The sequence below is a fragment of the Pholis gunnellus genome, assembly GCF_910591455.1.
Source record: "Pholis gunnellus genome assembly, chromosome: 11".
NCBI lineage: Eukaryota > Metazoa > Chordata > Actinopteri > Perciformes > Pholidae > Pholis > Pholis gunnellus.
The window spans coordinates 25,098,685-25,125,791 of NC_136538.1; the positions used below are offsets into that span (position 1 = coordinate 25,098,685).

Below are 27,107 nucleotides of genomic sequence, written 5' to 3' on the forward strand. Positions count from 1 at the left end.
GGAACTGGTGAAATATTTGCACTACATAATTTCCAGTGTCACACGGTCCAATCATTAAAAATAAGTCTAACTTGTGGGCTCGCTGTCTGATGGTCGCAGATATTTATGGCCGCTTCTACCGGCATCCCGCCAGTACCTCCGACGTGCGGGAGGATACGAGGGCCCGTACATCGCTGCTTGCAGCTTTAATTTTTTTTATTTGTATTACTTTAGATTGTTTATCATGGGGGGACTTTTAGCAAAATCTATATGAAAGAACACTGAAATCTTCCAGATGTATGTTCCCCTTGTGCCCGGGCCCCCCGTGACCTTCACCAGGAGGTCACGTCCCCATCCTAACCTAACCTGCACTATGTAGTGTGTATATATACAAATATATATATATATATGTGTATATATACATGTACATGTGTATATATATATATATATATATTAGGGCTGCAACAACGAACCGATCAAATCGATAAAAAACAATTCTTAAAAGAGTTGGCAACGAATTTCATTATCGATTCGTTGTGTTGTGATTATTACGCCGCTCAGTAAGTGGCGGAGATGTTTGCGTGAATAACGGAACAGGACTCCGGTTCTGTATCTGACGCTGACCGGCGTATAAACGTTGCCATGACAACACCGGAAGTTGATTTACGCGATTTGTATTATTTTCGCGTCATTCGCGCCGCCGGTATCGCCGGGGACTATTTGTGTTCATCCGCATTCATCGCGTGCATCGCGCTGGATGCGCCGGAGAGGGGGCGTGGCTTATCGGCCTGAAAGCCGTTGAACTGTCGTGATATCTGGGACTTCCACAACACTACTGAGCAGAAATAGAGGTGGTTCTTTCCACGGTTAATGGCGGACAGTTCACATCAATTATATTTTAACAATTATTCTTCTCAGTTTTCACATTTAACTGGATGATTATAAATAAAACATAGAAATACATAAATAAATGTTCTTCTCATTTCCAGTAGAATAAGGTCTGGATAAAGAAGAACTGACAGAAAGCTTTTGAAAAATGTGCATCTTAAAATAAAGTCATTTTAGAAAAAGATAATTTCACTGAATTGTTCTGCAGCTTTAAATTCACTTCATTCAGGGTGAAGTGATGTCATCAACAAAGCCACAATATTCTATTTGTCTCATCTTCTAACAAGAGAAACTGGTGTTCAGGACTTCATCTGGTGTTGAACCTCTTGTTTCAGCTCTAGTCTCTCTGGTCTCTGGTCTCTGGTCTCTGGTCTCTAGTCTCTGGTCTCTCTGGTCTCTGGTCTCTAGTCTCTCTGGTCTCTCTGGTCTCTGGTCTCTAGTCTCTGGTCTCTGGTCTCTGGTCTCTCTGGTCTCTGGTCTCTAGTCTCTGGTCTCTCTGGTCTCTGGTCTCTGGTCTCTCTGGTCTCTCTGGTCTCTGGTCTCTAGTCTCTCTGGTCTCTCTGGTCTCTGGTCTCTAGTCTCTGGTCTCTCTGGTCTCTGGTCTCTGGTCTCTAGTCTCTCTGGTCTCTCTGGTCTCTGGTCTCTAGTCTCTCTGGTCTCTCTGGTCTCTGGTCTCTGGTCTCTGTGGTCTCTTCGGAGACCGTCACGTAACATACCTTCTGACTCAGTATTTGTCCTCGTGCTCTTCGTTCTCCTCCTCTCTCCCGCGTGTTTACATCTCACTGGAATCCGGAAACGTGTCAGAATACTCGTATTTGATTGGCTGAGCTGCATCACGTGATGTGCGCCGCTGAACAAAAGCCGTAAAGGCTTAAAAAGCTGCGCCGGTTCAAATAGAAGCGCTCCGTCAAAATGTAATAATTCTCAATTATCTATCGGTTTTAGGTCCGGATCCGGACCGCGGTCCGCCTATTGGTGACCCCTGGTAGTATATCTTTAAAAAGTCTTAAAAAGTCTTTATAAAGTCATAGTATCTATACTACATTATTATGTATTAATTATACTACTATGACATACTAGGCTTTCTGTGAAATACTACACTTTCAATTCAATTACATTTATTTTAGAGACTCTGGTGAAGAAGCAAAGTCAGTAATTAATGGGACATCAATTCATACAGACGGAGGAGAGAAGAGCTCAGTGTAGCCCAGGAAGTCTAGTCCTATAGCAGCTTATCTAGTCCAAGCTGGTCCAAGGCAAACCTGAACCAGTCCTAACTATAGACCTGAACCAGTCCTAACTATAAACCTGAACCAGTCCTAACTATAGACCTGAACCAGTCCTAACTATAAACCTGAACCAGTCCTAACTATAGACCTGAACCAGCCCTAACTATAGACCTGAACCAGTCCTAACTATAAACCTGAACCAGTCCTATCTATAAACCTGAACCAGTCCTAACTATAGACCTGAACCAGTCCTAACTATGAACCTGAACCAGTCCTAACTATAGACCTGAACCAGTCCTAACTATAGACCTGAACCAGTCCTAACTATAGACCTGAACCAGCCCTAACTATAGACCTGAACCAGTCCTAACTATAAACCTGAACCAGTCCTAACTATAGACCTGAACCAGTCCTAACTATAGACCTGAACCAGTCCTAACTATAAACCTGAGCCAGTCCTAACTATAAACCTGAACCAGTCCTAACTATAAACCTGAACCAGTCCTAACTATAAACCTGAACCAGTCCTAACTATAGACCTGAACCAGTCCTAACTATAAACCTGAACCAGTCCTAACTATAAGCTCCTTAAGGTATGATGGTTTCGACCACTTCAGGCTTTGTAGGTGAGCAGAAGGATTTTAAATGATATTGTAGATGTTACAGGGAGCCGGTGCAGAGAAGCTGATCCAGCAGTAACATGATCTCTTTTCTTAGTTCTTGTTGGTTCACGAGCTGCAGCGTTCTGGATCAACTGGAGAGATTTAAGAGATTTATTAGATGAGCCTAATAATAAGGAATCACAGTAATCTAGTCTAGAAGTGAGACAGGATGATTGTTTAATGTTACGTAGGTGAAAAGAGGCGGAGTTGAAGTTTGTTTGATCTGAGAGTTCAAAGATAACTCCGGTTCTTTACGGGGCTGCTGGATGCAGAGCGAGGCCGTCTGGAGGAACTAGATCAGATCACTGATGTCGGAGGAGTTCTGGGCCGAGTAGAATAACTTCAGTTTAGTCTGAGTTTAACATCAGGAAGCTGCAGCTCAGCAGGTTTTTATGAGTCGTGCTTGAGTGAGCTGGTTGGTTTCATCCAATGATATAATTGAGGATCATCTGCATAACAATGAAAGTTTATCGTGTTCTCTGATGATATTATAAAGGAAGCAGAGATAAGGTGAATAAGACTGAACCTTGAGGAGCTCTGTGACTGACGGTCTTCATCGTTTACGAGCTGAGATCGATCTGATGAACAGAACTTAAACCAGTTCAGTGCGGTTCCCTCGATGCCGATAGAAGGTTCTAGTCCCTGCAGCAGGATGTGACGGTCTAGAACGCAGCACGAAGGTCTAACAAGACCAGAACAGACGAGTCCTCTGATCAGCAGGTCACTGGTTTACCAGCTGAGCTGTGACTGAACGTCCTCAAATGAACTGAAGAGGAAGGTTGAGGTCTCCAGTGAGCCGTACTGTACTACAGTAAATAACAACCAGTTAGTTTCTCCAATAACAAGCCAGCGTCTTCAAACTAGTTATATAATAACTATATAAATAAAGTATCTCATCAATTTGAAACTTTTTCTGAGGTACTAAGATCCTTTTGTTGATTGATTGTTTCGCAGCAGAAAGAATTGTTTTCCATCAAATGTGATTTAAAGTGTGATTTAAAGTGTGATGAGCTCTCTGGGCTTCCGTAGGATCAGTGAAGACAAACAGAGGAAACTTCTTTTTTAAGGTTTATTACAAAACGCAAGACAAAACATGTCAACTGGGGTTTTTATTCTATTGTTAAACACGATGACGAACAGCCTTCTATCTGCAGGTGAAGCTCCGCTGGAAACCAAACAAAGAGGAAGAGGAGGAGGAGGAGGAGGAGGAGGAGGAGGAGGAGGAGGAGGAAGAGGAGGCTCGTAGTGCGACACACTTATAAATAGTTTCACCATTAAATTAAATCCAATTCACACAGTAAAAGGTTGTTTTCACAAACTCAAAGTGTCCTCTGCCGTCAGACGGCGGGGGGGGGGGGGGGGGGGGGGGGGGTCAGGGAGGAAGAAGACCTGGTCCCTGATTGGTCCAAGACGCCCATTAAGAGTCTTTAAATAACTTCACATACGTCTGTTTTATTCTGGATTCTTTTGTCTCTTTAAGGAGGCTTTAACTTTGAAAAGCTGGACTTCCTGTCTGCCCGATGAAGACGAAGAACAACGAAGGTGGCGGTGGTGTTGCTACGGTAACGAGGGCAGCTTTTGTCTTTTTTACTTGTCAGTCACATTTAAATATTTATATATTACAACATTGTTCCAAATTCATAAATAAGAAGTGCAGTTCACCCTTCGACCTCCACAAAACTGCCGAAAAACTACAAACATGGCCGACTAGCTTCATGCAAACGTTAATGTGGAGGAAACGCTGGATCGACCAATCACAGCGCTGCACCGGCAAAGAACTTCAGCCAATCACAACCAGTCTGGGAGGAAAGAAAATAAACCTGAACCAGATCAGACCTCAACCAGATCAGACCTCAACCAGATCAAGACCTGAACCAGATCAGACCTGAACCTGCACAAAGTTCTTTGGAGAACCAGTTTCCCAGAATGCACTGCGTGCTGTGTTGAATGAGTCAGCTATAAAGATGGCCGCCACTCTGACATTGAATGTCTACTTCATTCGGGTAACGGGGCTGATGGGAAATTAGCCAACAGTAGTTCCCAGCTCTCTGCCCAGGTGACTGATGGGAAATGGAGTGTAAAGGCGGCAGAATGAAAGTGTCCGTGTGCAACCTGACAGACAGGTGGAGGGGCGGGGCGATGGGCGGGGCTTGGGTAACACTTTAAATCTAATCCCATCCTTAAGAGCTAACGGTCTGGTACGACCATATATGGAGATGTCCTGCTGATATCTACACCAGAGAAGAACCAGGTCCAGTACACAAAACCTGGCAGCCCAGAATCTGTCTCCAACTGGTCCAGAACTGGTGGAGAACTGGTCCAGAAACTTTTAAATTAGAACTTTTCCAGAACTGGCCCCAAACCAGTCCAGAACCAGTCAGTGCTGATTCAGAACCAACCCAGAACAGGTCGAAAAAAAACGAACCGTCACTCGGAGTCAGACTCCAGCGGAGCGGACTCGTCTAGGACGACCCTCTTCCGGCGCTTGGCGGCGGCGGCTCGTTGCTCCTCCTCCAGGTGGGCCTTCTTGTGTCGGGAGAAGCTGGACGAGTGCATGAAGGTCTTGTTGCAGGCCGCGCAGGTGTAGGTCTTGGTCTTGGTGGGGAGTCCGGTCTTGACGTGGATCTGCTTCTGGTGGTGCTGCTGCAGCTTCCCACCGCTGGCACGGTGGGTCTGCTGGTGCCGAGCCAGACTGGAGGCGTGGCTAAACCTCTTCCCACACTGGCTGCACCCATGTCGACCGGCTCCTCCTCCTCCTCCCACCTCCTCTTCAGAGATGGTGGAGGCTCGTTTGCCGGCCCGACCCGCCCGGCGGCGCCGGTTCTTCTTGCAGAGGGTGTAGAAGTTGGGCTTGTCCCGGGAGCAGAGCTTGAGGCGGATCTTGAGGTCTGACGAGGTCTCTCCCAGGTTCTCCTTGCCCGGTGTGTAGTTGTCCAGCAGCTCCTTGACGTGGGTCACCTGGTGCTTGGAGAGCTGCGTGGACGTCCTGAAGCTCATGTCACACTGAGGGCAGGCGTAGAACTTATCGCCGCCATGACTCTCCAAGATGGCCGCCGACGCCACGTGCTGCTGCTGTTGCCGCCTCTGCTGCCTCTTGGGCTTCTTGTTCTTACTGCCGGCCTTCAGCGAGTGACGCAGGGCGGCCATGTTGGGACTGAGGGCCACATCTTTGACGTCTTTGGGGAGGCCCCTCCCCTTCTTGTGGATGAGGCGGTGACGCGACAGACTGGAGCTGTGGTTGAACTCTTTACCACAGATGTTACAGGGATGGATCCTCCTCTTACCGTGCAGCCGCAGGTGACTCCCCAACATCCTGCAATGAAGAGACACGTAATCAATGAAGAGACACGTAATCAACGAAGAGACACGTAATCAACGAAGAGACACGAAGAGAAACAGAATCAATGAAGGACATGAAGAGAAACAGAAGCAATGAAGGACACGAAGAGAAACAGAATCAATGAAGGACACAAAGAGAAAAGGAAGCAATCAAGGACACGAAGAGAAACGGAAGCAATGAAGGACACGAAGAGAAACGGAAGCAATGAAGGACACGAAGAGAAACGGAAGCAATGAAGGACACGAAGAGAAACGGAAGCAATTAAGGACACAAAGAGAAACGGAAGCAATTAAGGACACGAAGAGAAACGGAAGCAATGAAGGACACGAAGAGAAACGGAAGCAATGAAGGACAAGAAGAGAAATGGAAGCAATGAAGGACAAGAAGAGAAACGGAAGCAATGAAGGACACGAAGAGAAACGGAAGCAATGAAGGACACTAAGAGAAACGGAATCAATAAAGGACACAAAGAGAAACGGAATCAATGAAGGAAACGAAGAGAAACGGAAGCAATGAAGGACATAAAGAGAAACAGAATCAATGAAGGACATGAAGAGAAACGGAAGCAATGAAGGACATAAAGAGAAACAGAATCAATGAAGGACACGAAGAGAAACAGAATTAATGAAGAGACATGTAATCAACGAAGAGACACATAATCAATGAAGGACACGAAGAGAAACGGAATCAATAAAGGACACAAAGAGAAACGGAATCAATGAAGGAAACGAAGAGAAACGGAAGCAATGAAGGACATAAAGAGAAACAGAATCAATGAAGGACATGAAGAGAAACAGAATCAATGAAGGACACGAAGAGAAACAGAATTAATGAAGAGACATGTAATCAACGAAGAGACACATAATCAATGAAGGACACGAAGAGAAACGGAAGCAATGAAGGACACTAAGAGAAACAGAATCAATGAAGGACATAAAGAGAAACAGAATCAATGAAGGACACGAAGAGAAACAGAATCAATGAAGGACATGAAGAGAAACAGAATCAATGAAGGACACGAAGAGAAACAGAATCAATGAAGGACACGAAGAGAAACAGAATCAATGAAGGACACGAAGAGAAACAGAATCAATGAAGGACACGAAGAGAAACAGAATCAATGAAGGACACTAAGAGAAACAGAATCAATGAAGGACACGAAGAGAAACAGAATCAATGAAGGACACGAAGAGAAACAGAATTAATGAAGAGACATGTAATCAACGAAGAGACACATAATCAATGAAGGACACTAAGAGAAACAGAAGCAATGAAGGACACGAAGAGAAACGGAAGCAATGAAGGACACGAAGAAAAACAGAATCAATGAAGGACATGAAGAGAAACAGAATCAATGAAGGACACGAAGAGAAACGGAAGCAATGAAGGACACGAAGAGAAACGGAAGCAATGAAGGACACGAAGAGAAACGGAAGCAATGAAGGACAAGAAGAGAAACGGAATCAATGAAGGACACGAAGAGAAACGGAAGCAATGAAGGACACAAAGAGAAACGGAAGCAATGAAGGACACAAAGAGAAACGGAAGCAATGAAGGACACGAAGAGAAACGGAAGCAATGAAGGACAAGAAGAGAAACGGAATCAATGAAGGACACGAAGAGAAACGGAAGCAATGAAGGACACAAAGAGAAACGGAAGCAATGAAGGACATAAAGAGAAACAGAATCAATGAAGGACACGAAGAGAAACGGAAGCAATGAAGGACATAAAGAGAAACAGAATCAATGAAGGACACGAAGAGAAACGGAAGCAATGAAGGACACAAAGAGAATAAATGAGGACCGTTACCTGCTGCCTTTGAAGCTCATCCCACAGTGGGGGCAGGTGTAGCGGGCCTCCTGGTGGGGGGGCTCCAGGGCCCTCTTGGCAGGCGGCATCGGGCCCCCGGTGGTCTTGCCGCTGTGCGTCTGCTGGTGCCGGTACAGACTGGAGGCGTGGCTGTAGCTCTTCCCACAGTAGCTGCAGCGGTACTGACGCTCGTCCGGCTCAAAGTCGGCCAGGTCCGAGTCCACCTCTCCGTCTGTCCGGCTAACGCTCGCCTCCACCGGTGCCTCCTCCTCCTCGGTGTCCTCCTCCTCCTCCTCCTCCTCGTCCTCCTCGTCGTCAGAGTCGGTCTTGATCTCCACGCTCTGCTCCGTCACCTCACAGGGGAACACCTCCTCGTAGGGAGCGAAGAAGGACTCCTCCGTCTCCACCTTCAGCTGCTCCGTCAGGTCCGCCGGGTCGTCCGAGTCCTTCTTCACGCAGGAGATGGTGAATTTAGAGCCGACCTCGGCCCACTTCACCACGTACTCGATGGGCTGAGTGTCCAACTCCACCGTGATGAAGTCTGCTCCCAGAGCATCAGACTCTGAGACCGGGTCCTCCATCCTAGACCTAAACCAGGGGAGGGGAGGAGCTACAGCTCTGTAAGGGAGGGAGGAGCTACAGCTCTGTAGGGGAGGGAGGAGCTACAGCTCTGTAGGGGAGGAGGAGCTACAGCTCCGTAGGGGAGGGAGGGGCTACAGCTCTGTATGGGAGGGGCTACAGCTCTGGAAGTGGGGGGAGGGGCTACAGCTCTGGAAGTGGGGAGGAGCTACAGCTCTGTATGGGAGGGGCTACAGCTCTGGAAGTGGGGGAGGGGCTACAGCTCTGGAAGTGGGGAGGAGCTACAGCTCTGTATGGGAGGGGCTACAGCTCTGGAAGTGGGGGGAGGGGCTACAGCTCTGGAAGTGGGGAGGAGCTACAGCCCTGTAAGGGGGGAGGGGCTACAGCCTTGTGGGGGGGGGGGGGGGGGGGGGGAGGAGGAAGAAGGGGAGAAGAAGTTAGATGTGACAGAATACACACGTCATTATTATTATCATAATATAACATGTAATGTAGAATTTATTTAATATGAATATAAAATAATAAATCTTCATGACATATACATTGTTTTGTTTGTCACATGTAAAGCGTCTTTGGGTACTTAGAAAAGCGCTATATAAAATTAAAATATTATTATTATTACATATATATTATTATCAGTATAATTTAAATGAACAAACAATAATCACGTGATAGTAAACAAAGAGCAGATCTGAGGTCAGTTTGACCCGATGATGTCATGAATAAACACAGGTGACCTCTGACCTCCTAACACTTTAATAATATTAATATTTATATAATATATTAATATAATGAATATTGAACCTGATCGTTTTCATTCATTACGTTGAGCTGAACCGGACTACGTTCATGAATCAGTGGTTTAAAGAGAGAGAGCGCTTCACTCTGTACTGGACCGCTCTCTCTCTAGTCCAGACCGACTCTAATGAATCCGTTATTATTTAATCACACTCATGATCAACATGTTATTATTTAATCACATATGATCAACATGTTATTATTTAAACATGGAGACAGGTTCTCTCTTCTCTCCGGATTACGACCACAGACTGTCGCGCGGAGGGCGGTTACTGGCGCATCCATTTTATCAACGAGGACATTTCTTCTTAACTTACATCTGATTCAGTTTATCTGAAAGCCGAACTCATCACAACATCCGTTAGTTACGTTTAATACAGTAAAACGTTTAAAAACGTGTTTCACGTTGGTCGTAAAGCGAGGAGGAGTTAAATAGAGCCGTCTGTGAGCGGAGTGTCGGGGCCGTGATGAGGAAGCGGAGGGATCTTCTCCTCCCCGAACGTAAACTGTCAAAATAAAAGGCGAGCGGCGGAATAAACGACGGTAACCAGATTCCGCGGTCAAACGAGTCGTGATTCGGTTACTCACCGAGCTTTAGACGGAGACACGGAGACATAAACGGTAATGTTTTAACCGGTGGAGACGGTCACAATAAACAGGAAGCAGCGGACACAAAGCATTGTGGGAAAAGGATTAAATGGCTGCGAAGAAACGGAAGTACGGTGGATTGTCCTTCAAAATAAAACTACAGTGAAAATAACAGAATGAAGAACGAATAAATAATAAAATATGAATAAAAATAATTTAATAATATAAATAATACAGTAAAATAAAAAGAATAGTTTAATATAAATAATATAGTAAAATATAAATAAAAATAGTTTAATAATATAAATAATAGTGAAATAAAAATAAAAAGAATAGTTTAATAATATAAATAATACAGTAAAATATAAATAGTTAAATAATATAAATAATACAGTAAAATATAAATATCCATCCGTCCTCCTCCTCCTCTTATCCGGGGTCGGGTCTTGGTGGCAGCAGCCCAGCAGGCTGACCCAGACTTCCCTCTGCAACATGTTGCAGCTCATACTGGGGGATCCCGAGGCGTTCCCAGACCAGCTGGGAGATATAATCCCTCCAGCGTGTTCTGGGTCTTCCCCGGGGTCTCCTCCCAGTTGGACGTGCCCGGAAAACCTCCAGTGGGAGGCGTCCAGGAGGCATCCTGATTAGATGCTGAACCACCTCAGCTGACTCCTTTCGACGTGAAGGAGTAGCGGCTCGACTCCAAGTTCCCTCCTGATGTCCGAGCTCCTCCCCCTCTCTCTGAGGCTGAGCTCCTCCCCCTCTCTCTGAGGCTGAGCTCCTCCCCCTCTCTCTGAGGCTGAGCTCCTCCCCCTCTCTCTGAGGCTGAGCTCCTCCCCCTCTCTCTGAGGCTGAGCTCCTCCCCCTCTCTCTGAGGCTGAGCCCGGCCACCCTACGGAGGAAACTCATTTCGGCCGCTTGTAGCCGCGACCTTGTCCTGTCGGTCACGACCCAGAGTTCCTGACCACAGGTGAGGGTCGGAACGTAGACCGACCGGCTCAGCTCTCTCTTCACCAGGACGGTCCGGTGCAGCGCCTGCTCTACTGCTGCAGCCTGTCGACCTCCCGCTCCATCGTACCCTCACTCGTGAACAAGACCCCGAGATACTTGAACTCCTTCACTTGAGGTCGGCACTCCGTCCCCACCTGGAGGGAGCAATCCACCGGTTTCCGGCAGAGCACCATGGCCTCGGATTTGGAGGTGCTAACTCTCATCCCCGCCGCTTCACACTCGGCTGCAAACCGCCCCAGTGAATGCTGGAGGTCACGATCCGAGGAGGCCAACAGGACCACATCATCTGCAAACAGCAGAGAGGTGATCCCGAGACCCCCGAACCTGACGTTCTCCACCCCCGGCTGAGCCTAAATATCCTGTCCATGAAAGTCACGAACAGGACCGGTGACAAAGGGCAGCCCTGGCGGAGGCAACACCCACCGGGAACGTGTCTGACTTACTGCTGAGGATGCGGACACAGCTCCTACTGCGGTCGTACAGAGACCGGATCGCCCGTTGTAACGGGTCCGCACCCCATACTCCCGCAGCACCCCCACAAGAACCCCCGAGGGACCCGTCTGGACTTATTTGGATATTTATTTAACAAGAAAGGCCGTCGCAGCGTTTTTTCACCGACACAGCCGTGCCCAAACTCTACAGAGATCAACGCGGCGCGAATCGTGTTAATCGCGTCATTCGCACCGCCGGTCTCTCCGGGACTATTTGTGTTCATTCGTGTGAATCGCGCTGGACGCGCCGGAGAGGGGGCGTGGCTTATCGCCCTGAAAGCCGTTCAACTGTCCGCCATCAACCGTGTAAAAAAAATCTCCTCTATTTCTGCTCAGTACGTGTTGTGGAAGTCCAGATATCACGGGGAACTAAACGCCGTCATGTCTGGTTCATAACATAGTCCGGAGGAGCTCCGTGGATTTCATCGAGCTCACTGTGTCTAGAGCCACACGTCTGTTTACTACAGCTGTATGAACACACAATACACTGATTGGCTGTGATTTAACGGCAATAAATCAACAATAAGGGACTCAAATAACTACGTAATGATGCCGATTTGTACTTGTTTTCTCAATGGAGCTCGGATCGATCGGTGCTAGGCTATGCTAACATTGTAGCAGCTCCACCAACACTCACAATAACGTCATCTAGACGTAAATACGGCAGCGTCTCTTCATCGTGTGCACCGTGTGGTGCAGGTGCCTGGCTGCATGTGAAGTGTTTCGCTCAATCTGACCTCACAGCGGGGTTAAATCAGCCGACACGCATCACAAGTTATACCAGTTATATCACTCTTATATCGTACTTATAGACGTTACAGACACGTCTGCATTCAGTTAAGTTTGTCAGGTGCATTCAATATTGATGTCAGTGTTGGTCAGTCAGTCTGCTTGATAATCACATTTTGATGCAATAACAGTGATTGAAGTGAGACGAACAGACTGAAAACTTTATCTTATCAGATAAAATATGTTGACACAGTTTTCCTTTCGGGACGTCATTTAAAGATGAAAAAAGGTAATAAATCGCAATGTATGTTATCGCAATACTCAGCATATCGCAGTATCGTGATAATATCGTGATAATATCGTGATAATATCGTATCGCGGGATCTCTCGTGATTCCCACCCCTAGGACCCGGTCGAAAGCCTTCAAGTCCACAAAGCACATGTAGACTGGTTGGGCCTCCAGTGGTCTTGCGAGGGTAACGAGCTGGTCCACTGCTCCTCTAGAATCCGAGGTTTGACAAACGGTCGGAGCCTCTCCAGCACCCTGACATAGGCCTTCCCCGGGAGGCTGAGTAGTGTGATACACACTCTCCGGTCCCCCTTTTTGAAGATGGGAACCACCACCCCGGTCTGCCAGACCACGGGCACTGATCCCGACCCCCATGCGACACTGAAGAGGCGTGTCATCCAAGACAGCCCAGCAGTGTCCAGCTCCTCGGATCTCATCCTCCCCCGGCGCCGTGCCACCAAGGAGCTTTTTGACCTCAGCGACCTCTGCCAGGGATATGGTGAGCCCCCCCAGGTCTTCAGGCGCTGCCTCCTCTGCAGAGGACATGTTGGTCGGGTTTAGGAGTTCCTCAAAGTGTTCTTTCCACCGCACGGCGATGTCCCCCGTCCGGGTCAACAGTCCCCATCTGATCCACCTCACCAGCAGGATCAGCTCTGCTCCTCTTCACCGAGTGTCCAAGACAGACGGCCGCAGATCAGAAGTATTACAAAATATAAATAATAATACAAATAATACAGTAAAATAAAGAGATGGAGAGGAAGAGGAGGTGATGAGGAAAAGGAGAAGAGGATGAAGGAGGCCTCATCATCACCACCTCCTGCTCTTCATGGCTTCCTGTCACCGAGTCTCCTTCTCCTCCTTCATGTGAACATCTGCTGTGACTCCACACACACACACACACACACACACACACACACACACACACACACACACACACACACACACACACACACACACACACACACACACACACACACACACACACACACACACACACACCTCGCGCCCGTTATTTTACCGGTTAAATCACACTGGTCTCGGTACCTTACTAAACCCGGATCAGTCCGCTTCGGTCCGGTTCTGGATGAGAACGAGTCTCCGGAGCTTCAGTCGCATCTCAGCCGGAGAGCAGCGGCGGCCTGTCGGCTAGCTACCGCTGCTGCGACGTCCTGCTGGAGCGGCACGGAGCGGCAGAGAGCGGCAGGTCGCCCAGCAGAGTGGATGGGACGTCGCGGCTCAGAGGCGGCACGCGGCGGACCGTCCGGAGCCTCTCCAGACGATGATTGGTCGAGCTGCTGCGCAGCCTGCTCGGTGCATCGAACCTGATTGGCTGGCGGGCTGAAAACCCGCAAAACGTGTGCCGCCAAACGTCTTGAGGTGTCGTGAAGTGCCGTGAGGCTTCAGTACGTCCATCTGACGGATTCTACCGAACACAGCTGCTGTTTTTACGGTTCTGTGTGTTTTTAACCCGTTTATCATCAGCTGGTTCCTCTCCGCGCTGTTTCTGTGAAGAATAAACGTTTTCTGAAGAGCAGGTTGAACTCCATTAAAGAATCTCTGTTTTTTAGTTTCTCTTTCTTCTTTCATCTCCTCTGAACACAACTAAGGATCCAATCATAAATATTCACGGTCCACAAAGGCTTCTGGTCAAAGTAACTCAACACTATGATTTAATATGACAGAATTCACATGTTGTAGTTTAGTCACAGTGTTGTCTGGTGTTCCCGACTCAAGGGTCCCTTACTAGCTTTATAAGAGCTTTCAGTTCATGGTGTGATCACAAACATTCAGTTTGAACTCCAGACTGGACTCCAGACTGGACTCCAGACTAGACTCCAGACTGGACTCCAGACTAGACTCCAGACTGGACTCCAGACTAGACTCCAGACTAGACTCCAGACTGGACTCCAGACTGGACTCCAGACTGGACTCCAGACTAGACTCCAGACTGGACTCCAGACTGGACTCCAGACTAGACTCCACACTAGACTCCAGACTAGACTCCAGACTGGACTCCAGACTAGACTCCAGACTAGACTCCAGACTAGACTTTCTCCTTTCTACCTGTAATTACAGACCCATCAGTATCCTGCCAACAACATCAAAAGTTGCAGAGAAGTTGGTAGCTGAGCAAATGATCTGCCGTTTGAATACCAGTTCTTTTGCCCTTCACCCAATGCAATTCGTCTTCAGAGCCAATTATTGTCCTGAGGTGTTGTTGTTGTATTTCTTGATCTCAAGAAGGCATTTGACTGTTAATCATCGTATTCTTTTGTCCAGGTTGCCCAGCTACAATGTCTCCTCAGGTACACTGAAATGGATTGAATCGTATTTGCTAAATAGATCACAGTTTGTCCAAACACACAACTATCAATCTACTGCCCTCCACTTGTCCACAGGCGTCCCACAAGGATCTGTCCTGGGCCCACTGCTGTTCTCTTTATCTAGCAATGATCTGCCATCAGCATGCCCTGACACCAACATCCACATGTATGCAGATGAAAACAGTATGTTTTTTACCAAAAGCTCTGGTGGTGTAGAGCCGGATGTCTTTGTATCTGGGGAGAGGCTCCGGTTGAACCTGACTACAAGTATCTCTGAGGACTTTTTGATTCCAAATTATCATTCAAATCTCAGGTGACAAAGGTCTGTAACCGGGTCAAATTTAATCTATCAAATTTCAGGTCCACACGAAACTACATGTCAACAGAGGCAGCTAAGACACACATGGAATCCATCCCAGAGACCACTAGAGAACCACAGACATACAGTTCATTTAAAGCTCAATTCAAGAAGTGGTCAGTTAGTACCCAGCTCTGTCAGCACTAGAATGGAACTGCACCTCTGTCTGTCTGTCTGTTGTTTAGCTGTCTGACTGATTTATGTGCTTCACATACTCTGCTTGCTGTTAAGTGTTGTGACGTGGATGTTTTTTAGTGTCTAACAATTGCAGCATAATATTCTCTTTAGTCCAAGTTTCTATTTAACAGTTATCCCTTATTTTATTTGCTTTGTGTGTCGCATGTCTTGTTATGAGGATACTACTTATATTAATATTCTCACATTGTTTGTGCGCATTGTAAAGCGTCAATATTCTGCCTCTTGGGACTACAGATGAAAAACAGCTTTTTGGCTAACTGGCACATTTACAGAAATGTTTTTATTAATGTGCACCGTCCTTTATCACAAAAACCAATAAAAAGACTTCAGACTAGACTTACTTCAGTACTTGTGGTATTACTTTAGTACTTGAGGTACTAAGTATTACTTCAGTAATAGAGGAAAGGATCCGAGTACTTCTTTATATTTCCTTTGATGGTTCGTATAAGATCTGATTTACAGGTGAGATTCACCTGCAGCTGCTCTGGAAACCTTCAGAATAAAATCCTTCAGGTAAAGTTAGTGATGTCACAGACGCAGTGATGATGTCAGCATGTTTTATTACTGTAAAGAATCACAGAGAGTATTGATGACATCCCAGCTATATATATTAACCCCGCCCCCTCAGCTTCAATAAAAAGCACCAATCACTGCTAACTGCAGTCATGTGATCTGACAGACTGCAGCATGCGTACCCCAGAGGCATTCTGGGTAACAAGGTAACTTGATTCTGTAGATATTAGGAACTGCTTTATGCCCAGAACTGAGTCTTCCAGTTGTTGTTACGACAGACGACGAGCTCCACCAATCAAATCCTTCAGATAAGAGACGGGCGATGTCTGCCTGCAAGACTCAACTCAGGGTACGAAATGCATGTTAAAAAGTCCAGGAGCTTTTAATTTGAAAGATCAAACAGCTGCGAGTTTCCTTTACACATTTCCTTTAAATGAGTTTTAAAATAATAAATCTATCGTATAAACGATTGATTTGAGTTATTCAGATTTCTTCCACGAGTGAAACACTACTGAGCATGTGCAGACCGGACAGGAAGTAGATCTCTGAGCTCAGGAGCTTCACAGGAAACAAGAGAAGAAGAAAAGCAACATTCCACTAAATTAAGGAAATCATAAAAACAAGGTTTGTTAAAATAAAGGCTACTTCATGACAAAGGTTAACCCCGCCCCTCCAGGCCCCGCCCCCTCTCCTCCTGTCAGGACCATAATCAACATGTGATCAATAACTATTAATCAATCGATCGGGAACTCTTTGATAATCGATTAATGGACTAATATTCTCTGATGAGCACGTTTCATAAACTAATCAAAGACCATAAACATTCAAATATGTTTTCTGATGAAGACAGTGAGACGCAGCTGAAAGCTCTGGAGCCTCACTGAATCGTCTTGATCAGTGAGTTCTTGATCCTGATTGGAGGAGAGCTCAGTGATGTCACAGGAAAGAAGGTGTTGATGATTTGACTGTTGTAGTTCGTGTTCGCTGATCAGCGTTAAAGAAGAAGAAGAAGAAGAAGAAGCATCATCATCATCATCGTGGTCATCGTCACATCTGGAAGAAAACAGACTGGTCTTAAAGGAACAGCACGCTGCTAACAGACTGGTCTTAAAGGAACAGCACGCCGCTAACAGACTGGTCTTAAAGGAACAGCACGCCGCTAACAGACTGGTCTTAAAGGAACAGCACGCCGCTAACAGACTGGTCTTATGCCGCGTCATTCGCACCGCCAGACTCGCCGCCGGTCTCTCCGGGACTATTTGTGTTCATTCGTGTGAATCGCGCTGGACGCGCCGGAGAGGGGGCGTGGCTTATCGCCCTGAAAGCCGTTCAACTGTCCGCCATCAACCGTGTAAAAAAAAATCTCCTCTATTTCTGCTCAGTACGTGTTGTGGAAGTCCAGATATCACGGGAACTAAACGCCGTCATGTCTGGTTCATAACATAGTCCGGAGGAGCTCCGTGGATTTCATCGAGCTCACTGTGTCTAGAGCCACACGTCTGTTTACTACAGCTGTATGAACACACAATACACTGATTGGCTGTGATTTAACGGCAATAAACAATACGGGACTCCGAAATAACTACGTAATGATGCCGATTTGTACTTGTTTTCTCAATGGAGCTCGGAGCGATCGGTGCTAGGCTATGCTAACATTGTAGCAGCTCCATCAACACTCACGATAACGTCATCTAGACGTAAATACGGCAGCGTCTCTTCATTGTTTGTACCATATGGGTGGGACACACACACACACACACACACACACACACACACACCCTGATTCAACAAGGGCAGGACGTCAGTGATGACAGGCGAAACATCTCAACGCTGATAGGCTATCGCGCCACAGCGTCACGCCATTTTTTTCGCCGAAGTTGAAAAATTTCAACTCGCGCGTTGGGGCGATTCGGCGTTTGACGCAAATTCGCGCCACTCCAGTCTCATCGCGTCTGTGCATAGACTTTGTATGTAATCTATTCGCGCTGCGTTTGGTGTGAACACGGCATTAGAGGAACAGTACGCCGCTAACAGACTGGTCTTAAAAGGAACAGTACTACCTCACTACCCGACTGACATTAAAAGAAGTGAACTCACCTGTTCAGGAGCTCTGAGCAGCCACTTCTCTTTGTCTCCGCCCACTTTCATACAGGTGAACAGGTCACAGACGAACGGCAGCGCCAGGAGCTCCTGAAACATTTAACACATCACACAATGCTGTCAGGACACGTCCGTACTGATCTGTACTGGTCTCAGAGGTCCTGTTACCTGAGCCTGACTCCTCTTCCTCAGCAGCCATTTGTCCTCCTCCTCTGCTGCTGGGAGGGTCTGACCTCCTGACCCCGGAGTCTGTCCTGGAAGCACCCAGAGACCTGGATCCAGAGGGCAAAGGAAAGGAGACGAGGTCTGGTCTCTGTGGTCCTCCCTGCTGGCCTTCTCCTCCTCAGGAGCCCAGCCAGAGAGGGACGAGGTGTTGGTGGGGTGGAGCCAGGCCTCCAGGATGGCCTGAACCTGAAGAAACACCAGAAACCCGTCACGTTAAAGACCCGATCAGCATCCCGTCACGTTAAAGACCCGATCGGCATCCCGTCACGTTAAAGACCCGATCGGCATCCCGTCACGTTAAAGACCCGATCGGCATCCCGTCACGTTAAAGACCCGATCGGCATCCCATCACGTTAGAGACCCGATCGGCATCCCGTCACGTTAGAGACCCGATCGGCATCCCGTCACGTTACGGACCCGATCGGCATCCCGTCACGTTACAGACCCGATCGGCATCCCGTCACGTTACAGACCCGATCGGCATCCCATCACGTTAAAGACCCGATCGGCATCCCTTCACTTTACGGACCCGATCGGCATCCCGTCACGTTACAGACCCGATCGGCATCCCGTCACGTTAAAGACCCGATCGGCATCCCTTCACTTTACGGACCCGATCGGCATCCCGTCACGTTACAGACCCGATCGGCATCCCGTCACGTTACAGACCCGATCGGCATCCCGTCACGTTAAAGACCTGATGGATCATCGATGAAATCATTGATTAAAAGGATGAAAGAATAAATCACCTTCTGCTCCTGCTCTCTGCGGTGCAGAGGGGGCGGGGCGTCCTTGACGATGGGCGTGGCTCTGTTAGACGTGGGCGGGGCTCCTACAGGGACCCCGTTCTTGTCCCTCCCGTCCTGGTGGAGCAGCCAGAGGTTCAGAGCTCCTCTCCCACAGTTCTCCTCACAGACGCAGTCGGAGAATGAGGTGCAGACCTCGTTGGCTCTGCAGGTCTGCTGCACCGGCACCGCCTGCTGAAGCCACGCCTCCAGGGCCGCGGGGGGGGGGAGCGGCGGTGGAAGTAGGCGGGGCCTTCAGGCACTTGAGCCGACCCAGGTTCTCTATCTCCAGGGCCTCGGTGGTCTGGCAGCAGGAGGAGCAGTCAGCGGCGGGGGGGCGTCTGGACCCTGCCAGCCAATCACTGGAGGACCAGACGTCATCGAAAGGCTTCAACACCCGACGCCATCGCTCTGCGTCTGACATCGTCTCCATGGTATCGGTGGGGGGGGGTGATGAGCCAGTCACTCAGCTCCTCCTCCTCCTCCTCCTCCTCCTCCTCCTCAGGACCGACGGTGAACTCTGACTCGTCGATCTTCTCGATGGAGAAGGAGGAGCTGCAGCTGCTGACTGTGCGCTCCCTGCTGACGGGGGTCTGGACCTGGTCCTGGAGGAGCCAGAACTCCAGGTCCCTGATCTGACCCCAGGCCTGCAGGAAGTCCTCAGAGACCAGGACGGGACAGGAAGTCTGGCACAAACACACAGGAAGTCAGTTAGAACTCTGGGTTCACTTCCTGTCGATGACGTCATGGTTCATGTATTTATAGTAATAAAGTATTAAAGAACTACAGGAGGTCGTCGCTCTCTCACCTTTCTGTCCTCGGGTGTCATCAGCCAATCCTGAGGCTTGTTGCTGGGCTGGTAACCAATAGGAGCGCTGCTTGAAGGAGGAGTTCCCATCAGCCAGTCGCTCAGAGATCCGACCTCCATCTTCTGATCAGAGACACAAATGATGACGTCACCTTTCTGCTTCTTAAAAACATGTCTCATGATGTTTCAATATTAAATCATTACAATATTATTATAATATTATCATACTGATGATGTAACGTCATAATGCTTCATTGATGTCATACGTTACCTGTTTCTTGGCAGCTATTGGACAGTTCTGAGAGGACACACCCTCCACCAGCTGTAACCAGGAAGTACAGAAAACACCTCATCATCATCATCATCATCATCATCATCACGTCCACAGACAACACCTGTGTGTACCTCTATACTTGTACAGCTATCTTTGTGAGGACCAATGGACGGTGTAGACCCTCTGGGCCACATGAGCGTCACGGTTCCCTCAGAGGGCCGGTTGTAAATATAAGACTAGCTGGTGCTGGGCGGTGTTTGTGTTGATCGTGGTTTACTCTGTCAGGAGCTCACAGAGTATCAACATGTTCCTGTCATCGTGTATGAAGGCTTTGATTACTACAGGCTGTGCTCGTGTGTTCCTATAATGTTGGGATGGCAGTTTGGCTGAAGTATTGTCGCCCCGGTCAGACGTACCTTGAATCTGGTGTTGTAATGGTTGCTCTGAGTCTAGACTGTCTGTAGTGGGACCAGGTCCCTGCAGAGCTGGATCCTTACTGCGTTCGTAACGTCGCTCCACCGCTTGCTGTTCTTGTCTTATGCTGCCTCGAGCTAAAGCCTCTTCAAGTGACGTGTGAGCCTTCGGCTTCACGGCTTCACTCACGCTAACGTTACCGTTACTATCGCTGCATCCCCGGTGTGTCTTTGTTCCTCCTGCATCGCTCCGTTCTGTTCGTTAATGTAGCGTTACTGTAGCGACGGAGCCTCTCAGCTGTTAGCACACTGTTGTGCTAGCGGGCTAGCTAGCGAGCTGTACCCAGCATGCCGTTCGGTGTAATTTTATAAATGTACAAATATTAGTGTTACAAATAGTTTATGTGTCACAGACTGTTGTGTGGTGGTGTGTTGCCCTGTTAAAGAGCGTTAGTTGTGGGTTATTAATTGTTGTAGAGTTATAACCATCACTAGACAACTAGCTCCGCCCGTAGCGGCTACGCTGCTAACAACACATCCTGCTGCCTGCTGAAGAGTGATGCAGCTGTTATACCGCCCAGCACCACTGTAGACCTGTAACTACTCCTCACACATCGTAATAACGGGCTCTGCATCTAAACATGTTCTACATGCAGCTATATGAATGTAAACATGTTCTACATGCAGCTATATGAATGTAAACATGTTCTACATGCAGCTATATGAATGTAAACATGTTCTACATGCAGCTATATGAATGTAGACCTGCAAAGAGCTGCTGCTGGATTCACAGGACTCATAACAAGATGAGGAGGTTCTCCAGTTCAACACCCCGATGTAGAGCGATGAGTGAGTGAGTGAGAGGGTGAGTGAGTGAGGAGTGAGTGAGAGGGTGAGTGAGTGAGGAGTGAGTGAGAGGGTGAGTGAGTGAGGAGTGAGTGAGAGGGTGAGAGGGTGAGTGACCTACCTGAGCCGTGATGCGGCCGAACGAGGTGATGGCCTCTCTCAGAGAGCGAGCGTCGGCATGGAAACTCATCTCGGGCGTTTCCTCAGGTGTCAGACTCAGAGAGGACAACCTGCACACAGTTCATCTTCATCATCATCTTCATCAAGTACATGAACACACGTGTATACAGATCAATGAGTAACATGAAGCGGAGGAACACGTCAAACACAAAGTCCACGTTCCGGCTGTGAGCGGACGTCTGAACCTGGTCTGCAGGTCTACGAGGACGTGGACTCACTTCTCCAGGCAGCCGGTCAGCTGGTTGTTCAGGTCGTTGCTGCTGTTGGAGTTCTGCAGCTGATGGACGATCACATCAAACTGTCCTCTGAGCTGGAAAACAAACACCCAGTAAACACCAGACTACCAGCAGCAGAGACCGGCAGAGACCGGCAGAGACCGGCAGAGACCAGCAAGCAGTGGTTACCCAGTGCAGACGGTGCAGCTGCTGCTGCAGAGTCTCAGTCTTGACTTGTTCCAGCAGCTCGATCTGTCCCAGCAGCCAAACCTCCCGACAGCGAAGAGCCTCCTGCTGCCGACTCACACTGCTCTGGAGATCACAGCGCACCTGCTCCCAGGAGACGGGGGAGACACAGGGGGAGACACAGGGGGAGACACAGGGGGGAGGTTAACATGATTAAATCCTTCCAGGACTTTGTTCTGGTCCTCCACTAATCTATCAACGAATCATCACAGTGAGCCTCAACATGGAGGATTTACCTGGAGAAGAGTCCAGCAGAGTCCACTAGGCTACAGCAGAGTCCAGCAGATGAAACGGTTCTCAGACTGTTAAATGAACTCAACTCTTTTATAGAGTCTCTCTCTCTCTCTCTCTCTCTCTCTCTCTCTCTCTCTCTCTCTCTCTCTCTCTCTCTCTCTCTCTCTCTCTCGATGTTCATTTAGAGTCACACAGACATAAAGCAGCTTTAGGGGCGGGGCTACACAGTGATTGACAGGTCTCTCTAACCTCTCTGGTGTTTTCTCTCAGCTGTCTCTCGGCCTTCATGACGCCGTTGATGGCGTCCTCCAGCTGATCCTGAGCCAGTCGGCACTGATTCAGTCCACCCAATGCCGCCTCCGCCATGCTGGACAGGAAACACAACGTCAAAATAAAACAGACTGGATGTGGACTGAAGTTAGACCTTCAAAATAAAACACACTGGATGTTAGACCTTCAGCTGCTGTTTGTGGTTCACTGACATCATGATGCCTTCAGGCTCTGCTCAGTGAACATTAGTACTGGCTGAAGGTACATTATAACGTTACTTTCTTAATTACTTTTTACTATATTCATCCCGGAAGGATTTGACCCATCGCTGTGCACGTAGGGAGCAGTCAGGTAGTCACACTCTTCAGCAGGCAGCAGGATGTGTTGTTAGCAGCGCAGCCGCTACGGGCGGAGCTAGTTGTCTTTAACAGGGCAACACACCACCACACAACAGTCTGTGACACATAAACTATTTGTAACACTAATATTTGTACATTTATAAAATTACACCGAACGGCATGCTGGATACAGCTCGCTAGCTAGCCCGCTAGCACAACAGTGTGCTAACAGCTGAGAGGCTCCGTCGCTACAGTAACGCTACATTAACGAACAGAACGGAGCGATGCAGGAGGAACAAAGACACACCGGGGATGCAGCGATAGTAACGGTAACGTTAGCGTGAGTGAAGCCGTGAAGCCGAAGGCTCACACGTCACTTGAAGAGGCTTTAGCTCGAGGCAGCATAAGACAAGAACAGCAAGCGGTGGAGCGACGTTACGAACGCAGTAAGGATCCAGCTCTGCAGGGACCTGGTCCCACTACAGACAGTCTAGACTCAGAGCAACCATTACAACACCAGATTCAAGGTACGTCTGACCGGGGCGACAATACTTCAGCCAAACTGCCATCCCAACATTATAGGAACACACGAGCACAGCCTGTAGTAATCACAGCCTTCATACACGATGACAGGAACATGTTGATACTCTGTGAGCTCCTGACAGAGTAAACCACGATCAACACAAACACCGTGAAACCGCCAGAATCTTAAAAACATACCGTGACACGCGTGTGGTCACACCGCCCAGCACTAGTTCAGTGTCTTGCTCAGGGACACGTGGCAGCCAAGGATCAAACCGCCGACCTCGTGGTTACCGGACGACCCTCTACTCAGTGAGCCACGTCATGATGTGTTCACATGTCGTCTGTAAAACGTAGTTTTGGTGATAAACTTGAATAAATCCAGTAGTTTGAAGGAGATGTTTTCATGTTAATATAAAGTAGTCTTCAAAGGTATTGTTGTTCTTTATCTGTTGAGTTAAAAACAGACCGAAGAGGTACGGTGAGTCCTGACCACACGGGTGAGTCCTGACCACACGGGTGAGTCCTGACCACACGGGTGAGTCCTGACCACACGGGTGAGTCCTGACCACACGGGTGAGTCCTGACAGGAGGAGGATTTATGGTGATGCTATTTGTTCAGGTGTTTCCATTGTTCTGCTCAGACTGTGACACTCAGCTGACAGCCACACCTGCATTGTGCTCTGTGATTGGTCAGAGAGCTGGTGGGTCACCTGCATTAAACCAGTCTCACCACCAACTATTTTAAGACACAGCTGGACAACAGCCCTCACTGACACACATGTGACACACTCCTGTAGAGAGTAAGGAGTAAAGAATGAGGAGTAAGGAGTAAAGAATGAGGAGTAAAGAATGAGGACTAAGGAGTAAAGAATGAGGAGTAAGGAGTAAAGAGTAAGGAGTAAAGAATGAGGAGTAAAGAATGAGGAGTAAAGAATGAGGAGTAAGGAGTAAAGAGTAAGGAGTAAAGAATGAGGAGTAAGGAGTAAAGAATGAGGAGTAAGGAGTAAAGAATGAGGAGTAAGGAGTTTAGGCTTCTCTTTGTGAAAATATGCACAACGTAGCTAAAAGTAAAGGAGAGGAAACGTAAACACACAAGTACATGGTTTCACATTGTTGGGACATGTCCGAGGTCACAGGGTAACTTATCTAGATAAAGGTTTACTCAGTACAGCACCCCGAGACTCGGTACAGCACCCCGAGACTCGGTACAGCACCCCGAGACTCAGAAATTGTGTTGCTATTGGAGCTGCTCCAAAATAAATGTAATAAATTTGATAGTTTTTTATATATATTATGTCTAGGGCTGGGCAACTTAACGCATTAATTAATTAACGGCGACAATTATTTTATCGCACATTAACGCAGTTAAAAAAAAAATGCAAAACACACCGTTGATGCAGCAAAGGACCCAAACAAGAGGTGGAGGAAGTTTAGAGAAGACAAGCTAACACATGCTACAGAGACAAGCTAACAGATGCTACAGAGACAAGCTAACACATGCTACAGAGACAAGCTAACAGATGCTACAGAGCAGTGGAGACACGCTGCAGGTTAGTGTTGTGAAGATGTCGGTCTGAGGAACGTCCTCATGACGTCACGTATGAGCCTCAAGACGCACCGTCACCAGAAGAACACACGAGTTGTGTTAAAGGAGAGACGACAACAGCGACGCGTCACAACGAGCACCAGCTGCTGCTCTCACTGGAGACTACTGGACATCGCTGGGTGACCTTCATCACCTCTGAGTTACAGCATCATAGTGATGAAGAGGAGAACACACAACACACACATTGTGATGAAACGTGTTGTTCGTGTTGTTCATGTTCACAGCAGTGAAGGTTTCACATGACGTCACACACTGAGCACAGAGAGTGAAGAGAATCCTGCTGTTAACAACAACCGGACGAGTTTAACGTGTTCACACCAAATGTTGTTGACCTTTAGTTCATAGAGCAGCACTTTAACACACAAGAGACCAACACACTACTTTAGATTCATTATGAACTTTAACATAACAATGAGATTAATCAACATTAAACATTGTGATCGTTTCCCAGCACTAATATATAAATAAATAAATATAGACAGACAGGCCTCATGTTGATGCCCTCTGTTGGTGGGGGTGAAAGTGGGCGTGGCCTCAGGGTGTGACGCTGCTATCAGCTGACTGTTTACAGCTGATAGTGAAGCTCTGACCTCAGACTGAGTTCAGTGAGGAAGTTCAACTGTTGAACCACTTCGACCCACCAGAGTCCAGCGACATGCTGGATCGTGTTTGTTCAGCCATAGTACACAGATACACTAGTTTACTTTAATGAGTACTAGAAGTATCCTCGTCTACCGAGTATTCTAACTAATACCACAAATACTTCTTCTACACAGAGTGACCTCTGACATCACCAATAATCACATGTTTCCAAAATCTCTTTGATCTCAATCAAAGTAGTGGAGCCAAGTATACGTCTCAAGTACTTGTACTGCAGTAGAGTATATATATATATATATATATATATATATATATATATATATATATATATATATATATATATATATATATATTTACACACAATATCACGCAACTAATAAAAAACACACAAACACGTGTATTAATACGTTTACTACACCATCACTTCCTGCTTAACAAGTATTTGTACATTATTGTACCAAAGTACTTCCTCCATCGTTGAATATTAGTATCTTAACGTGTCCTAAGAAGTACTTCACCGTTAGATATTAGCCCGCTGAGCGACAGCAACAAGGTGATAAAGCGGTGCAAGGCTCGTACCTCATGTTTGTGACTCAGTGACACAAAGAAAAGATCCGTAAAACACGCCTCGTCCTCGGCTCAGAGCTCCAGTCTGAGACGGTTATTGTGGAGCTCAGAGAGGAAACACGTCACAGTGTCCGCCATCGCAGTCTGTCGGCCCGCACGTACACACACGTGGGGGGGGGGGGGGGGCTCTATTATCTCACACAAACAGCTGTGTTACACACACGTCATTCATTAACTCCCACGTGACAGAGGCCGCTGTACACAGCTGATAACTGGATGTTTACTTCTGCCTGACGGGCAGAGTTCCTATCAGCGGCTCGTCTTTACAGTCACACACCTGAGAGATAACTTCCGGTCACAAAGACAATACGAGTTACGGCAGAGAGGACACTAATGACGTGAAGCGCGTGAGACCGTACACATGAACGGTTCACGAGGTTATTCTGGAGGGAGGCTGGTTCTCAACACGTGAACCAACCGGTGAACACGAATATAAATCTTCATGACTATTGTGACGAGTCTGAGCTTCGTAAAGCATTAAAACACTTTAGTGTAATTAACGTGTTTCTATTATCTCACGGTTCCAACTGGAGGTCATAGCGTGTTTTTAGCTCGAGTAGCTAAAGTTAGCTACTCAGGCTAGCGTTAGCTACTCGAGCTAACGCTAGCTAGCCGACACTTTGGATGAGATCGGACCCGGTCCTCGGTCTAACTCACCGGGAGCTTCTGCTCTGGACTCTCCCCTTCGACGTCATGAAGACTCCGTGATGTTCAGGAGACTCGTGGAGGACAAGAAGAGCTCCGGTAGACGGTAAACCGGTGTTTCCCACCAGCTGCGGCCCGAAGTCACGAACACGTCAGGGAAACTAAAACATAACACAGAGGGGAGCGGAGGAGTCTCGCGAGAACTTAAGAGAGAGCCAACAGTATCCCGCGGGAACGCCCCCTGCTGGTGACGCGAGGGACTGTTTCTTTAGTTTTATTGAAAAAGATTCAGACAATATGGAACAGTTTATTTATTTAGATCATATACACACTGGAACCTGGTCTGGTGAGCACATCCAGGACTAAGGTCTCAGCCTCACTTAG

At 47.7% G+C, this 27,107-nt stretch overlaps 2 protein-coding genes across 2 annotated transcripts; both read right to left on the bottom strand.

Annotated features, from left to right (window-relative positions):
• Nucleotides 1–4,130: 4,130 nt before the first annotated feature.
• LOC306703426 (uncharacterized protein) lies at nt 4,131–9,959 on the bottom strand. The gene is made up of 3 exons (XM_079169403.1): nt 9,874–9,959; nt 7,909–8,874; nt 4,131–6,071 (listed from the first exon to the last, which is right to left on the bottom strand). Exons 2-3 carry the CDS (start codon nt 8,487–8,489, stop codon nt 5,186–5,188), a joined length of 1,467 nt encoding a protein of 488 aa, XP_079025529.1. The 5' UTR covers nt 8,490–8,874; nt 9,874–9,959; the 3' UTR covers nt 4,131–5,185.
• Nucleotides 9,960–15,816: 5,857 nt separating this feature from the next.
• Nucleotides 15,817–27,029, bottom strand: ncoa4 (nuclear receptor coactivator 4). Its single transcript, XM_079169539.1, is given in 13 exon segments — nt 15,817–16,839; nt 17,884–17,976; nt 18,055–18,297; nt 18,861–19,124; nt 19,126–19,344; nt 19,346–19,582; nt 19,705–19,827; nt 19,976–20,026; nt 21,359–21,467; nt 21,636–21,727; nt 21,822–21,962; nt 22,362–22,479; nt 26,736–27,029. Coding segments are annotated over 13 exon segments (1,734 nt in total). The 5' UTR covers nt 26,774–27,029; the 3' UTR covers nt 15,817–16,833.
• Between the last annotated feature and the right edge of the window lie 78 nt (nt 27,030–27,107).

What these genes read in the sequence shown, in the direction of transcription:
- LOC306703426 (XM_079169403.1), bottom strand. Translation starts at nt 8,489, where the DNA reads ATGGAGGACCCGGTCTCAGAGTCTGATGCTCTGGGAGCAGACTTCATC. An exon ending in ATGAGCTTCAAAGGCAGCAG is followed by an intron (nt 6,072 to 7,908) that starts GTAACGGTCCTC and finishes TCTTCATTGCAG; the next exon opens with GATGTTGGGGAGTCACCTGC.